The following is a 16479-nucleotide window of genomic DNA, read 5'->3' as shown; positions in this document are numbered from 1 at the left end:
GAGGCAGAAACCATACATAGTTTTAAGAAGAGGTATGACAAAGCTCAGGAAGCAGAGAGGGAGGGGACCTAGTAGCGATCAGTGAAGAGGCGGGGCCAGGAGCTGAGACGCGACCCCCTGCAACCACAATTAGGTGAGCACAATTAGGTGAGTACAATTAGGTGAGTACACACACACACACACACACACACACACACACACACACACACAAATTGTAGGACCCATAGCCTAGAAGTCGATAAAAAGGCTTCAAGGAAGAATATTTGGATTTCTTTCTGAAGCCATTTGAATATTTCACTTCCCCTACAACCCCATCTCTTAATTTTTTTTACCAATAAGTATATTTTATTACAAAACGTGGTACGAAAGATTTAAACTACATTATTGGTATAAAGATGGCATATACATTACAATATTATATAAAGTTTGATTCATAGTTTTTGGAAATCCATTAATATTAGTCAATCATTATATATATTAATGAACATTTAGATGTTATTTTTCTTTCTTTATAATATTTGGAGTAAGTAAAATAACTATAATAGTTTCAGATTTAATTTTTCATAAAATTAAAATAAGTATAATTTTATTTATAACTGATGAGACATTATATATATTTCAGTGGAGTCCAGTGGAGTGGAAAATTTGACTGGAGACAACTTCACTTTCAAAAAATGTCTCCTTGGGTTTGGTGAGCCTTTTGAAGTGTCTCGCTATGCAAGATATAAATGTTTCTCAAATGTAGTAAGTATATAAACATTGGGAAGCAGTAAAGAATCTTTGCTCTATAAGCCATGCTTTTCATGAGAAGAGATTAAAGGGCTGGGAGCAATGGGCTAGTAACCCCTTCTCTTGTATAAATTACTGAAAGTAAAAAGAAGATAAACTTTATAAAGCTGGGATGTTTGAATGTGCATAGATGTAGTGCAAATGATAAGAAAGAGATGATTGCCATTGTTATGAATGAAAAGCATTTGGATGTCATAGCTCGAAGCAAAACAAAGTTGAAGGGGGTAGGGGAGTTTCATTGGAGAGAAGTAAATGGGATTAAGTCAGGAGTATTTGAGAGAGAGCTAAGGAAGGGGTAGTAATAATGTTGAGGTTCACATCAGTCATATAACTGCTGCAGTATACGGGCGTCTGGCAAACCTAAGAATAGTGTTCCGATACCTCAGTAAGGAGTCCTTCAAGACTCTGTACACAATATACGTCAGGCCCATATTGGAGTATGCAGCACCAGTTTAGAATTCACACCTGGTCAAGCACATCAGGAAATTAGAGAAAGTGCAAAGGTTTGCAACGAGACTGATCCCAGAGCTAAGGGGATTGTCCTACGAGGAATGCTTAAGGGAAATCAGCCTGATGACACTGGAGGACAGGAGGGTCAGGGGAGACATGATAATGACATGTAAAATACTGCAAGGAATTGACAAAGTGGACAAAGACAGGATGTTCCAGAAATGGGACACAGAAACAAGTGGTCACAATTGGAAATTGAAGACTTATGAGTCAAAGGGACGTTAAGAAGTATTTCTTCAGCCATAGAGCTGTCAGGAAGTGGAATAGCCTAGAAAGTGACGTAGGTGAGGCAGGAACCATACATAGTTTAAAGACGAGGTTTGATAAAGCTCATGGAGCAAGGAGAGAGAGGACCTAGTAGCGATCAGTGAAGAGGCAGGGCCAGAAGCTTTGAATCGACCCCTGCAACCACAAATAGGTGAGTACAAATACGTGCGTACACACACACACACACACGCATGCACACGCGCTGTGACTTGACCTCTGTAACCACAATTAGTAAAGTAAAAGGACACAAGTGCAACTAATGTGACATTTTATTGTGGCTCCTGGAGAGAGAAACGTTGCCACAATAAAATGTCACATTAGTTGCACTTGTGTCCTTTTACTTTACATATTGTTGGTAATTCTACCAACTTTATTACAACCACAATTAGGCAAGTACACACACACTCTCTCACTAAAGAAAGGAAAGATATTGGATTGCATATGAGTTCTATACAATGTTTTTCATTTTATTGTTAAAACGATGAAATTAGATATGAAATATTATGGCTTGGGTGCTGATTGATTATAAGATGGGTGTTCAAGGAAGCATAGATTTCAAGTTGCAGACATTCATTTAATGAATGATTCTCAGGAACTCATTAATGGCATAAATCGGGGATCAGTTGTAGCTGGCAGTGTATTCCCATAGATCTAATACCGTAGTAATGCGAGTTATATACAAGTGGATAGAAATAATTGACAAAATTGCACCATAATCATCTCTCTTTTTTTTTTTTTTTTCTCCAGGAAGGACCTCAAGATATACCTGTTAAAGAATGCAAGTTGTCTCCACAGTATACCAGAAAGGACCTGCACATGACATCTCCCGATGCATCGAAACAGAAAAGCAAGGTGGTACTGTGTTTTATGATGTAGGTTTTCAAAGGCCTCTTCCAACATAATGTCTCATAGGCATTACACACTTGTTCAGGGTTTAATTGTTGTCCAAAATAAACTTTACAAACTAAGCAGGGTAGCTCTCCAGAGCTGTGGATACACAGGGATATGCAGTGGGAGAATGAAAGGGTGAGGTCAGTCTTTGTGTATGGGCTCCAGGAAGTTGAAGGGGAAACATATGAAGCAAGAAAACAAGGGGAAAAAAAAGCAATTGAAAGCATCATGAAAGCAATAGAAGACGACATGACCCAGCTGGAAAATTTTCGGAGAATAGGGGGGTTTGTAAAAAAAAGAACCCGGCCAGTGAAAGTGACCTTCAAGGCAGAATCGACTCGGAACAGGATCCTGCAGGAGAAAGCACGATTAAGGGACATGCCGGCATACAGGAAGGTGTATCTCAACTGCGACAGAACACAAGCAGAAAGGCAGAAACAGAGAGAGATGGTACAAAGGCGAAAGGAGCAAAGAGAGGGGATGGAGAAGACAGACAGGAGATCCCAGACACAGGAAGATCAAATACAGCCTCCCTCACAACTTCCTATAGAAGCCTCCCAACCAGGTCAACCCCAGTGCAACCAAACACTCTAAACCAAAACACCCATACCACATCCAATGCCCCCACCCACTGCATTACAAACTCCACCCCCACAGCAACCACCCATAGTTCCTTATCAGGTCTCCCACTTCCCCAACCCCAATACACCTACCAGACCACAATCTTAGAAAAGAAGTTGAAGGTGTGGTATACAAATGCAGATGGAATAACAAATAAGTATGAGGAGTGGCACGAAAGAATCAAGGAGACATCCCCAGACATAATAGCACTCACAGAAACAAAACTCACCAGAATAATAACAGATTCAATCTTTCCATCCGGATATCAAATCCTCAGGAAAGACAGAGGGAGGAGAGGGGGAGGAGGAGTTGCACTGCTCATTAAAAACCACTGGGGGTTTGAGAAAATGGAAGGAATGGATGGCATGGGCGAAAGGGACTACTTAGTAGGAACAATCCAGTCTGAGGGACATAAGGTGATAATTGCAGTAATGTACAACCCACCACAGAACTGCAGGAGGCCAAGAGAAAAATACGATGAGAGCAACAGGTCGACACACTAGCCGAGGTGGCCAGGAGAGCACACATGGGGGGAGCAAAGTTGCTAGTTATGGGTGATTTCAATCACAAGGAGATTGACTGGGAAAACCTGGAGCCCCATGGGGGTCCCGAAACATGGAGAGCCAAGATGATGGATGTGGTACTGGAAAACCTCATGCATCAACATGTTAGAGACACTACCAGAGAGAGAGGAGAGGATGAACCAGCAAGACTGGACCTTGTATTCACCTTGAGTAGTTCGGACATCGAGGATATCATGTATGAAAGGCCCCTGGGAGCTAGTGATCATGTGGTTCTGTGCTTCGACTACATAGTTGAGCTCCAAGTGGAGAGAGCAGCAGGAATAGGGTGGGAAAAACCAAACTACAAAAGGGGGAACTACTCAGGCTTGAGGAACTTCTTTCAAGACATTCAGTGGGAGAGGGAACTGACAGGAAAACCAGTACAAGAAATGATGGACTGTGTGGCAACAAAATGCAAGGAGGCAGAGGAGAGGTTTGTTCCCAAGGGAAACAGAAATAATGGGAAGAACAGAACGAGTCCTTGGTTCACCCAAAGGTGTAGGGAGGCAAAAACTACTAGACTACTAGAGAATGGAAAAGGTACAGAAGACAGAGAACTCAGGAAAATAAAGAGATTAGCCGAAGAGCCAGAAACGAATATGCACAGATAAGAAGGGAGGCTCAGCGGCAATACGAAAATGACATAGCATCGAAAGTCAAGACTGACCCGAAGCTGTTGTACAGCCACATCAGGAGGAAAACAACAGTCAAGGACCAGGTAATCAGACTGAGGAAGGGTGATGGGGAATTCACAAGAAACGACCGTGAGGTATGTCAGGAGCTCAACACAAGATTTAAAGAAATATTTAGAGTGGAAACCAGTAGGACTCCAGGAAATCAGAGCAGGGGGGTGCACCAGCAAGTGCTGGATGAGGTACATATAACCAAGGAGGAGGTAAAGAAGCTGCTATGCGAACTTGACACCTCAAAGGTGGTGGGACCAGACAACATCTCTCCGTGGGTCCTTAAAGAGGGAGCAGAGATATTGTGTGTACCGTTAACAACGATCTTCAACACATCATTTGAAACTGGGCAACTCCCCGAGGTATGGAAGATGGCAAATGTAGTCCCAATTTTTAAAAAGGGAGACAGACATGAGGCACTAAACTACAGACCTGTATCACTAACGTGTATAGTATGCAAGGTCATGGAGAAGATCATCAGGAGGAGAGCGGTGGAGCACCTGGAAAGAAACAAGTGTATAATTGACAACCAGCATGGTTTCAGGGAAGGAAAATCCTGTGTCACAAACCTACTAGAGTTTTATGACAAGGTGACAGAAGTAAGACAAGAGAGAGAGGGGTGGATCGACTGCATTTTTTTGGACTGCAAAAAGGCCTTCGACACAGTTCCTCACAAGAGGTTACTGAAAAAGCTAGAAGATCAGGCACACATAACAGGAAAGGCACTGCAATGGATCAGAGAATACCTGACAGGGAGGCAACAACGAGTCATGGTACGTGACGAGGTGTCAGAGTGGGCGCTTGTGACAAGCGGGGTTCCACAGGGGTCAGTCCTAGGACCTGTGCTGTTCTTGGTATATGTGAACGACATAACGGAAGGGATAGACTCAGAAGTGTCCTTGTTTGCAGATGATGTGAAGTTAATGAGAAGAATCAAATCGGATGAGGATCAGGCAGGACTACAAAGAGACCTGGACAGGCTACAAGCCTGGTCCAGAAACTGGCTCCTTGAATTTAACCCTGCCAAATGCAAAGTCATGAAGATTGGGGAAGGGCAAAGAAGACCGCAGACACAATATAGTTTAGATGGCCAAAGACTGCAAACCTCACTCAAGGAAAAAGATCTGGGGGTGAGTATAACACCGAGCATATCTCCTGAGGCGCACATAAATCAGATAACTGCTGCAGCATACGGGCGCCTGGCAAACCTACGGATAGCGTTCCGATACCTCAATAAGGACGGTGGCAATATAAACACAAATGCAGTATAATGTGATCCTTTATTGACTACGTTTCGCCCACACAGTAGGCTTTTTCAAGTCACAACCAGAACTACCTGGGGTGGAAGGAACGCGAGTATTTATAGTCCAGCTGAGGTCAGGTGAAGAATGCTGCATCTGATGATGTACCGAGTGGGGTTATAGAGTCTAAAAACTTGGGTAGCTTGGAAAGGAGATTGGATAAGTTGTGAGCAGACCTTCTACAGTGTTCTTATGTGGGATAGCGATGAAGAAGTTTCTTGGCAAGTGGTTCAGCTATGTTATAGAAGCCACTATTCTGGTTGAAGTTGTCGGATATAGAAATGAGTGATGATTCCAGGATTCTTCGGTATTGAGTGTTGTCTTCTGTGGCGATAAGTCTTGAGTTTCTGTAGTTTATCAAGTGGTTGTGTGAATTACGGTGTTGTACGCAGGCATTCCTTGTGTCGTCAGACCTGCTTGCGTATTGGTGTTCTGAAATACGTGTTTGGAGGTCCCTTGATGTTTCGCCCACGTATAACTTGTTGCAGTCATTACAAGGGATTATGTATACCCCTGCAGAGGATGGAGGCTTGTCCTGCCTACTACTGGTGATGTCCTTGATGGTCGTGGTTGTGGAGGTAGATACTTGGAATGATGTTTTGGCAAAGATGTTGGAAACATGTTTGGCAATGGAGTTGGTGGGAAGGACTATGTATCTCTTCTCGGCAGTGTCTTCTCTGGGTGTGTTGAAGATGTTTAATGCTCGCCGTCTGCAGTCTCTGATGAAGTGACGAGGATAGTGGAGTTTAGAAAATATTTGTTCAATTATAGTGCATTCTTCCTCAAGGAACTCGTTGCTGCAGATTCTGAGTGCACACAGGAAGAAGCCTATAATTACACCACGTTTGGTTTTGGTGTCGTGGTGAGAGTAGAAGTGGAGAAGATCGTTTTGGTTGGTGGGTTTTCGATAGACTTTAAAACGAACTTCGTGGTCAGCTTTGCAGAGCAGGACATCAAGGAAAGGAAGAGTGTTGTCGACTTCTTCTTCAAGTGTGAACTGGATTGAAGGCTCGACCTGGTTGAGCTTGTCTTGGAGAGCTTGAACGTTGAAGCGTTTAGGAGTTATGAGGAGAATGTCGTCAACATAACGGAGCCAAGTGACAGACGAAGGAATAATGGTGGAGAAACGTTCGGCTTCTAGATGTTCCATGTATAGGTTTGCCAGGACTGCACTGAGTGGCGAACCCATGGGTAGTCCAAAAGTCTGCTGAAAGAGGTGATTTTCGAAAGAGAAACACGTAAAGCCAACACATAGTTCAACAAGGTCGATGAAATCGCTGGCTGGAATGGGAAGATCAAGTGAATCGTCAATTTTTCTGCGCAAGAGATCGATGGCTTGTGTAGTAGGTACTTTGGTGAATAGGGAAGTCACGTCAAGGCTGGAAAGTTTCTTGTTCCTGATGTTGATGTTGCGAATGCGATTGAGAAGATCACCTGAGTGTTTGAGATGTGCTGGACTGATAGTGCCCAAGAGTTTAGAGAGGTGTTTGGCGAGAATTCCTGAGAGCTGGTGGGGAGCACTGCCTATTCCCGAGGATATGGGCCTCAGTGGGATACCAGGCTTGTGAGTCTTCGGCAGGCCGTACATTCTGGCAGGTCTGGGGTTGCTGGGGATGGTGTGCAGAAGTTTCTTCCCTTGTTCTGAGCCCCTCAGAATGCGGCGAGTCCTTTGAAGAAAAGTTTTAGTAAGGTTGTCCACTTGGTTAGTTGTGAGAGGTTTGTAGGTATCTGGGTCATTAAGTAGATTGAGCATTTTGTTCCTGTAATCGTCAGTGTTCATGATAACAACACCACCTCCTTTATCAGCGGTGGTGACCCTGATGGTCGTGTCTTCTGCTAAACCTTTGAGTGCATTGATGTAACGTCGAGGTATGACTGGGGAGTTGCGTGTTGAGATGGCTGCTGAGATGATGCCTTGAAGATAGCCTTTTTGGAAGTCGGAGTCATTGTGTCTGTAGTTTTTGGGTTCGCCACTCAGTGCAGTCCTGGCAAACCTATACATGGAACATCTAGAAGCCGAACGTTTCTCCGCCATTATTCCTTCGTCTGTCACTTGGCTCCGTTATGTTGACGACATTCTCCTCATAACTCCTAAACGCTTCAACGTTCAAGCTCTCCAAGACAAGCTCAACCAGGTCGAGCCTTCAATCCAGTTCACACTTGAAGAAGAAGTCGACAACACTCTTCCTTTCCTTGATGTCCTGCTCTGCAAAGCTGACCACGAACTTCGTTTTAAAGTCTATCGAAAACCCACCAACCAAAACGATCTTCTCCACTTCTACTCTCACCACGACACCAAAACCAAACGTGGTGTAATTATAGGCTTCTTCCTGCGTGCACTCAGAATCTGCAGCAACGAGTTCCTTGAGGAAGAATGCACTATAATTGAACAAATATTTTCTAAACTCCACTATCCTCGTCACTTCATCAGAGACTGCAGACGGCGAGCATTAAACATCTTCAACACACCCAGAGAAGACACTGCCGAGAAGAGATACATAGTCCTTCCCACCAACTCCATTGCCAAACATGTTTCCAACATCTTTGCCAAAACATCATTCCAAGTATCTACCTCCACAACCACGACCATCAAGGACATCACCAGTAGTAGGCAGGACAAGCCTCCATCCTCTGCAGGGGTATACATAATCCCTTGTAATGACTGCAACAAGTTATACGTGGGCAAAACATCAAGGGACCTCCAAACACGTATTTCAGAACACCAATACGCAAGCAGGTCTGACGACACAAGGAATGCCTGCGTACAACACCGTAATTCACACAACCACTTGATAAACTACAGAAACTCAAGACTTATCGCCACAGAAGACAACACTCAATACCGAAGAATCCTGGAATCATCACTCATTTCTATATCCGACAACTTCAACCAGAATAGTGGCTTCTATAACATAGCTGAACCACTTGCCAAGAAACTTCTTCATCGCTATCCCACATAAGAACACTGTAGAAGGTCTGCTCACAACTTATCCAATCTCCTTTCCAAGCTACCCAAGTTTTTAGACTCTATAACCCCACTCGGTACATCATCAGATGCAGCATTCTTCACCTGACCTCAGCTGGACTATAAATACTCGCGTTCCTTCCACCCCAGGTAGTTCTGGTTGTGACTTGAAAAAGCCTACTGTGTGGGCGAAACGTAGTCAATAAAGGATCGCATTATACTGCATTTGTGTTTATATTGCCATTGTGTCGGTATTTTATACCATTTATTTCCACCTCAATAAGGAGTCGTTCAAGACACTGTATACCATTTACGTCAGGCCCATACTGGAGTATGCAGCACCAGTTTGGAATCCACACCTAGTCAAGCACGTCAAGAAATTAGAGAAAGTGCAAAGGTTTGCAACAAGACTAGTCCCAGAGCTACGGGGATTGTCGTACGATGAAAGGTTGAGGGAAATCGGCCTGACGACACTGGAGGCCAGGAGGGTCAGGGGAGACATGATAACGACATATAAAATACTGCGCAGAATAGACACGGTGGACAAAGACAGGATGTTCCAGAGATGGGACACATACACAAGAGGTCACAATTGGAAGTTGAAGACTCAGATGAATCAAAGGGATGTTAGGAAGTATTTCTTCAGTCATAGAGTAGTCAAGTCGTGGAATAGTCTAGAAAGTGAAGTAGTGGAAGCGGGAACCATACATAGTTTTAAGGCGAGGTATGATAAAGCTCATGGAGCAGGGAGAGAGAGGACCTAGTAGCAATCAGTGAAGAGGCGGGGCCAGGAGCTATGACTCGACCCCTGCAACCACAAATAGGTGAGTACAAATAGGTGAGTACTCACTCCCTCTCTCACTCTCTCTCACTCTCTCTCACTCACTCTCACTCACTCTCACTCACTCTCACTCACTCTCACTCTCTCTCACTCTCTCTCACTCTCTCTCACTCTCTCTCACTCTCTCTCACTCTCTCTCTCTCTCACTCTCACTCTCTCTCACTCTCACTCTCTCTCACTCTCTCACTCTCTCACTCTCTCTCTCACTCTCTCTCACTCTCTCACTCTCTCTCTCACTCTCTCACTCTCTCTCTCACTCTCTCTCTCTCTCTCTCTCTCTCTCTCTCTCTCTCTCTCTCACTCCTCATCCCGCTCTCTCTCTCTCTCTCTCTCTCTCTCCTCCCATCTCTCTCACTCTCTCCTCTCACTCTCTCTCTCACTCTCACTCTCATCTCCTCTCTCATCTCTCTCTCTCTCTCTCTCTCTCTCTCTCCCACTCTCTCCTCTCACTCTCTCTCTCTCTCTCTCCCCTCTCTCTCTCTCCTCTCTCTCACCTCCTCTCTCTCTCTCTCCCACTCCTCTCTCACTCCTCTCTCTCACTCTCTCTCACTCTCTCTCCTCTCTCTCTCACCTCCTCTCTCACTCACCTCTCTCTCCTCTCACTCCTCTACTCTCTCTCACTCTCTATCTCTCTCTCTCTCCTCTCTCTCTCTCCTCTCTCTCCCTCTCTCTCACTCTCTCTCACTCTCTCACTCTCTCTCTCTCTCTCCTCTCCTCACTCTCTCTCTCTCTCACCTCTCTCTCTCTTTCTCTCTCACTCTCTCTCTCTCACCTCTCACCTCTCACTCCCTCTCACTCTCTCTCTCTCACTCTCTCTCCTCTCTCTCTCTCTCTCTCTCCCCTCCCACTCTCACTCCTCTCTCTCTCTCTCTCTCACTCTCTCTCTCTCACTCTCTCTCTCTCTCTCTCACTCTCTCTCTCTCTCTCTCTCTCTCTCTCTCTCTCTCTCTCTCTCTCTCTCTCTCTCTCTCTCTCTCTCTCTCTCTCTCTCTCTCTCTCTCTCTCTCTCTCCTGTGCCCTGGGGAAGGGCACAGAAGACCACAGATGGAGTACAGTCTAGGGGGCCAGAGCCTACAAACCTCATTCAAGAAAAAGGATCCTGGTATGAGTATAACATCGGGAGCATCTCCTGAGGTGCACATCGACCAAATAACTGCTGCAGCATATAGGTGCCTGGCAAACCTAAGAACAGTCATTCAGGACCCTGTATACTGTATATTAGGCCCATATTGGAATATGCAGCACCAGTTTGGAACTCTCGCCTAACCAAGCATGTAAGAAAAATAGAGAAAGTGTAAAGGTTTGCAACAAGACTAGTCCCGGAGCTAAGGGGTATGTCCTACGAGGAGAGGTTAAGGGAAATTAACCTCATGACACTGGAAGACAGGAGAGTTAGGGAGGATATGATAACAACATATAAAATACTAAGAGGTATAGACAAGATGGACAGAGACAGGATGTTCCAGAGGTGGGACACAGCAACAAGGGATCACAGTTGGAAGTTGAAGACTCAGATGAACCACAGGGATATTAGGGAGTATTTCTTCAGTCACAGAGTTGTCAGGAAGTGGAATAGCCTGGGTAGTGATGTAGTGGAGGCAGGTTCCACACATAGTTTTACGAAGAGGTATGCTAAAGCTCATGGGTAGCGGTCAGTTGAAGAGGCAGGGTCAGGAGCTGTGACTCAACCCCCACAACCACAACTAGGTGAGCACACACACACACGTGTACAGTGACAACAGTCAACTGTCCTAATGGGCTAAAGGTTCCTCAGGTGCTTGCCTTAACCCTTAAACGGTCCAAACGTATATATACGTTTTTTTAACATCTGAAAGTATGTAAAAAAAATGTAGATCTTTTTTTGTTTTACATTTGAAAACGTGTAAAAAACTTTTATCTACATTTTTTTTTGGCTATACAGTGGACCCCCGCATAGCGAACGCCTTGCATAGCGAACAATCCGCATAGCGGACGCTTTGTTCGCTAAAATTTTGCCCCGCATAGTGGACAAAAACCCGCTCAGCGGCCTTCGTCCGAGACGCGTCCAATGTGCGCCCTCAGCCAGCCTCACATGTGCCGCCCGTCCCATTGTTTACCAGCCAGCCTCGCGGTAACATTCAAAGCATACACTCGGAATATTTCGTATTATTACAGTGTTTTACGGTGCTGTTTGTGGAAAATAATGACCATGGGCCCCAAGAAAGCTTCAGTGCCAACCTACACCTCAAAGGGTAAGAATACCCATTGAAATGAAGAAAGACATCATTGATAAGTATGAAAGTGGAGTACGTATCACCGACCTGGTCAGGTTGTACAAGAAACCAAAATCAACCATCTCTTCTATTGTGGGCAAGAAAACGGCAATCAAGGAAGCTGTTGTTGCCAAAGGTTTAACTGTGTTTTCGAAACAAAGATCGTAAGTGATGGAAGATGTTGAGAGACTCTTATTGGTGTGGATAAATGAAAAACAGCTAGCAGGAGATGCGTCTCTCAAGCGATCATATGTGAAAAGGCTAGGAAGTTGCATGACGCATTTAATTGAAAAAATGCCTGCAACTAGTGATGATGTGAGGTGAATTTAAGGCCAGCAAAGGTTGGTTTGAGAGATTTAAGAAGCGTAGTGGGCATACATAGTGTGATACGGCATGGTGAGGCTGCCAGTTCGGACCACAAAGCGGCTGAAAAATATGTGCATGAATTCAAGGAGTACATAGAAACTGAAGGACTGGAACCTGAACAAGTGTTTAATTGTGATGAAACAGGCCTGTTCTGGAAGAAAATGCCAAGCAGGACCTACATTACTCAGGAGGAAAAGGCACTCCCAGGACATAAGCCTATGAAAGACAGGCTTACTTTGTTGATGTGTGCCAATGCTAGTGGTGATTGCAAAGTTAAGCCTTTATTAGTGTATCACTCTGAAACTCCCAGAGCGTTCAGGCAAAAGAATGTCCTCAAGGATAATTTGTGTGTGCTGTGGAGGGCAAACAGTAAGGCATGGGTCACTAGGGAATTTTTCTATAACTGGTTACACCATGCATTTGCCCCAATGTGAAAGATTACCTAACTGAAAAGAAATTAGACCTTAAGTGCCTCCTGGTGTTAGACAATGCCCCTGGTCATCCTACAGACGTGGCAGAGCGACTTTATGGGGACATGAGCTTCATTAAGGTGAAGTTTTTGCCTCCTAATACCATCCTCCTCCTGCAGCCCATGGACCAGCAGGTCATTTCCAACTTCAAGAAACTGTACACAAAAGCTCTGTTTCAAAAGTGCTTTGAAGTGACCACAGACACTGGATTGACTCTAAAAGAGTTTTGGAAGGATCACTTTAATATCCTCAGTTGTGTAAACCTTATAGGTAAGGCTTGGGAGGGAGTGACTAAGAGAACCTTGAACTCTGCTTGGAAGAAACTGTGGCCAGAATGTGTAGACAAAAGGGATTTTGAAGGGTTTGAGGCTAACCCTGAGAGGAGTAGTATACCAGTTAAGGAATCAATTGTGGAATTGGGGTAAGTCCTTGGGGTTGGAGGTTAGTGGGGAGGATGTGGAAGAGTTGGTGGAGGAGGACAATGAAGAACTAACCACTGATGAGCTGATAGATCAACTTCAAGAGCAAGAGGCCAGACCTGGGGAAACTGGTTCAAAGGAGGGGAGAGAGAAATTGAAGGAATTGCCTACTTCAAAGATTAAGGAAATGTGTGCAAAATGGCTTGAAGTGCAAACCTTTTTGATGAAAATCACCCTCACACAGCTATTGCAAGTCGTGTGGTGACTGTTACAATGACACTGTTGTGAACCACTTTAGACAAATCATAAAGGAACGAGAGGTACAGGCCACTATGGACAGATATGTTGTGCGAAAGAAGTCCAGTGACTCTGAAGCTGGTCCTAGTGGCATTAAAAGAAGAAGGGAAGTAACCCCAGAAAAGGACTTGCCTGCCTCAAGTCCTAATAAGGAAGGACTTCCCCTTCTAAACACTAACACTCTCTCTCCCCTCCTCCCATCCCATCAATCATCACCAGATCTTCAATAAAAGTAAGTGTCATGTAATTGTGCATGCCTTTTCAGTTTGTGTGTACTAAAATTAACATTTTTTTGTGTAAAAATTTTTTTTCATACTTTTGGGTGTCTTGCACGGATTAATTTTATTTCCATTATTTCTTATGGGGAAAATTAATTCGCATAGCGAACATTTCGCATAACGACCAGCCCTCTTGCACGGATTAAGTTCGCTATGCGGGGGTCCACTGTACAGTGGTCCCTCGCTTTTCGTAGTTCTCAGCAATCGTAAATTTCGCCAATCATAGGGGTATTTTCATATAAACATGGACTCGCTTTTCATAGGTTGACTCGCGAATAGTAGTTCGTCCAGGATGCTTACGCACGGTGTGAGCAGGGGAGGCCTCCCTACCCAGGCAGTCTGGCATTGTTTACCAGTGAGTGAAGGTCCCCTCAAGTGCTCCTACAAAATATTTCATAATATTCCACTCATTTTAGTGCTTGCAAGTACTAAATAAGCTACCATGGCTCCAAAGAAAGCTCCTAGTGCCAAGCCTGTGGTAAAGAAGGTGAGAAATATGTACAGTGACAAAGTCTTGTACTATTTTAGGGAAGTGTTAGAGATGCCAGAAACAGAGCTCTCTCCACAGTTACTTTGCAAGACAGGACTAGAGTGACTCTCAAGGTGGTCCTAGTGGCATTAAGAAACAGAGAAGAGAAGCAACCCTAGAGAAGCAATTGGTACCTGAGGTGTTGCTGGAAGGGGATTCCCCTTCCAAACTGTAAACAATCCAATCCCTAGCCTCCTCCAGTCTCCCATACACTAAGAAGAATCTCCAATAAAGGTAAGTGTTATGCTTTTAATGTTTCATTCATCATTTCCCATTGTATTGTTTATGTACTACATGTATATTTCATGTAAAAAAATTTTTTGTTTTAATACTTCTGAGTGTCAGAAACGGATTAATTGTATTTACATTATTTCTTATGGGGAAAATTGATTTGCAAATCGTAAATTTCGTTTATAGTAGCTCCTCCAGGAACGGATTAATTACGAAAAACGAGGGACCACTGTATTTGAAAATATGTAAAAAAAAGTAGATCTGCTTTTGGAGCACTACGAATTTGAACGTCGATTTGTTTGGACCGTTTAAGGGTTAAAAATGTTTCTAATTTACAAATTTAATGTTTCTAGTGTGCAAATTTAATGTGGATAAGTGTAACCTTTTAGGTAATAGGTTGGTAGACAGCAACCAACCAGGGAGGTACTACCGTCCTGCCAAGTGAGTTTAAAACAGAAGCCTGTAATTGTTTTACATGATGGTAGGATTGCTGGTGTCTTTTTTTCTGTCTCATAAACACGCAAGATTTCAGGTACGTCTTGCTACTTCTACTTACACTTAGGTCACACTACACATACATGTACAAGCATATATATACACACACACCCCTCTGGGTTTTCTGCTATTTTCTTTCTAGTTCTTGTTCTTGTTTATTTCCTTTTATCTCCATGGGGAAGTGGAACAGAATTCTTCCTCCGTAAGCCTTGCGTGTTGTAAGAGGCTACTAAAATGCCGGGAGCAAGGGACTAGTAACCCTTCTCCCATATAAATTACTAAATTTAAAAAGAGAAACTTTCATTTTTCTTTTTGGGCCACCCTGCCTTGGTGGGATACGGCCGATTTGTTTGAAAAAAAAAAACAAAGAAAACAGGCTTGCATAAATTACAGTACACATGGGGGTAGCATCAGTATTTTACATTCTAGCACTACGGGAGACAGCAGTGCAAGAGACACCAATACAGTACTGTATATGGGTTTATCTTTACATTCTTATTTTTTTTTTTTTTTAAGGGTGATGTATGAAGCTGAGTTTGAAATTAAATTAAAGTGTTTTGGGGCATATTTAGGGTTTAAACTATAAAAAGGGCATTTATATGCATTTTTTTAACCGTGTCCAGAATTCATGGTTTTTCCAAATTTGCGGGTGGTCTTGGAATGTAACCCCCACGAATTGGGGGGACTACTGTATATTGTATGCCTTAAAATATGTTGCGAGGGGTAAATTTTAGCCTAGACATAAGAGACTGGGTTTGTAAGGTGGGTGTGCACAGTATAAAAAAAAATCCTGAGCCTCACAGTGTGTGATGGTAACAGCTGATCTCTAGTTTTCTATTTGGGCTAAAACAGTGACATTGAGGCATTTTTTATGGTGGTTTTTCATAGCTTTATTGGGTGCCTCTTGGTGTAAATTAATAGACCAGAAGGACTGCTAATGAGTAGAGATGATTTTGACTTGTTTTAGATTGGAAGTGGCTTGAAACAGACTTCAAAGTGGCAGAAATATTAGATTTTTTACAGTTTTCTTGAGGAAAGGTAGGAATCCTGCCTAGCCCCCACCTTTTCCCCAGTATGTGTTATGGGTTTTTACTAAGTCTGTTTCAGTTACTGAGGTTGTTTAAACCATGACCAATTATTCTGTTATATTTTATTATCCGAGAAGTAGAGTAACACTAGGATTTTTTGTGTTGATGGATTCAAAATGGAGGACAAGTGCTTTATAGGTAAGGTTGATTTTGTAGTTGGAATGCCTACAGGGTTTATTTTGGACTCTGATTTTTAAGCTGAGATTTGTTGAATTTTGTGTAAAATTGGCCAAATTACTAACTTCTGGTCACTTTATAAGGTAGTTTTAATAGTTAAATGAGGAGTTTCTCTTCTTCAGCCAATAGAAAGGAAGGCATACTATTAAAACAGCCAGGAATTGGGTCAGTTTGGGCAAAGAAGTGGCCTAAAATAGGTCTCAAGTTATGCAGTTGCATTAAATGCTCCCTAACAAACTTTGCACCTGCATAGTTTGTAAGTTTTCATAAAATTGACAATTTTTGGTGTCATTACCTTTAGAAAAAAAATTCTCAACTATTATCGAAGATCATTTTTTCTTAAATTGCAACACTGACAAGACATAATTTCAGGGGTCACAACAGTGAAAGGGTTAATAGTAATGGGAAAATGTTCTGGAATGTTTTCCCATATTCTTCAGGAACAG

The 16479-nt window shown here is 43.3% G+C and overlaps 1 protein-coding gene across 4 annotated transcripts in view; it reads left to right on the top strand.

The window, feature by feature from the left end:
• The window catches only part of LOC128699011 (uncharacterized), a 118505-nt gene that overhangs the window by 77753 nt on the left and 24273 nt on the right, over positions 1-16479 (top strand). For all 4 annotated transcript variants that reach the window (XM_053791528.2, XM_070096840.1, XM_070096841.1 and 1 more), the window contains exons 7-8: positions 623-744; positions 2314-2418. In XM_053791528.2, the coding sequence (XP_053647503.2) occupies positions 623-744; positions 2314-2418 (227 nt within the window). The remainder of the gene's footprint in view (positions 1-622; positions 745-2313; positions 2419-16479) is intronic.

This window comes from Cherax quadricarinatus, chromosome 55 (assembly GCF_038502225.1).
Source record: "Cherax quadricarinatus isolate ZL_2023a chromosome 55, ASM3850222v1, whole genome shotgun sequence".
In the NCBI taxonomy this organism is placed as follows: domain Eukaryota; kingdom Metazoa; phylum Arthropoda; class Malacostraca; order Decapoda; family Parastacidae; genus Cherax; species Cherax quadricarinatus.
Note: the sequence above shows the minus strand (reverse complement) of the source record. Positions and strands in the feature narration are given on the sequence as shown.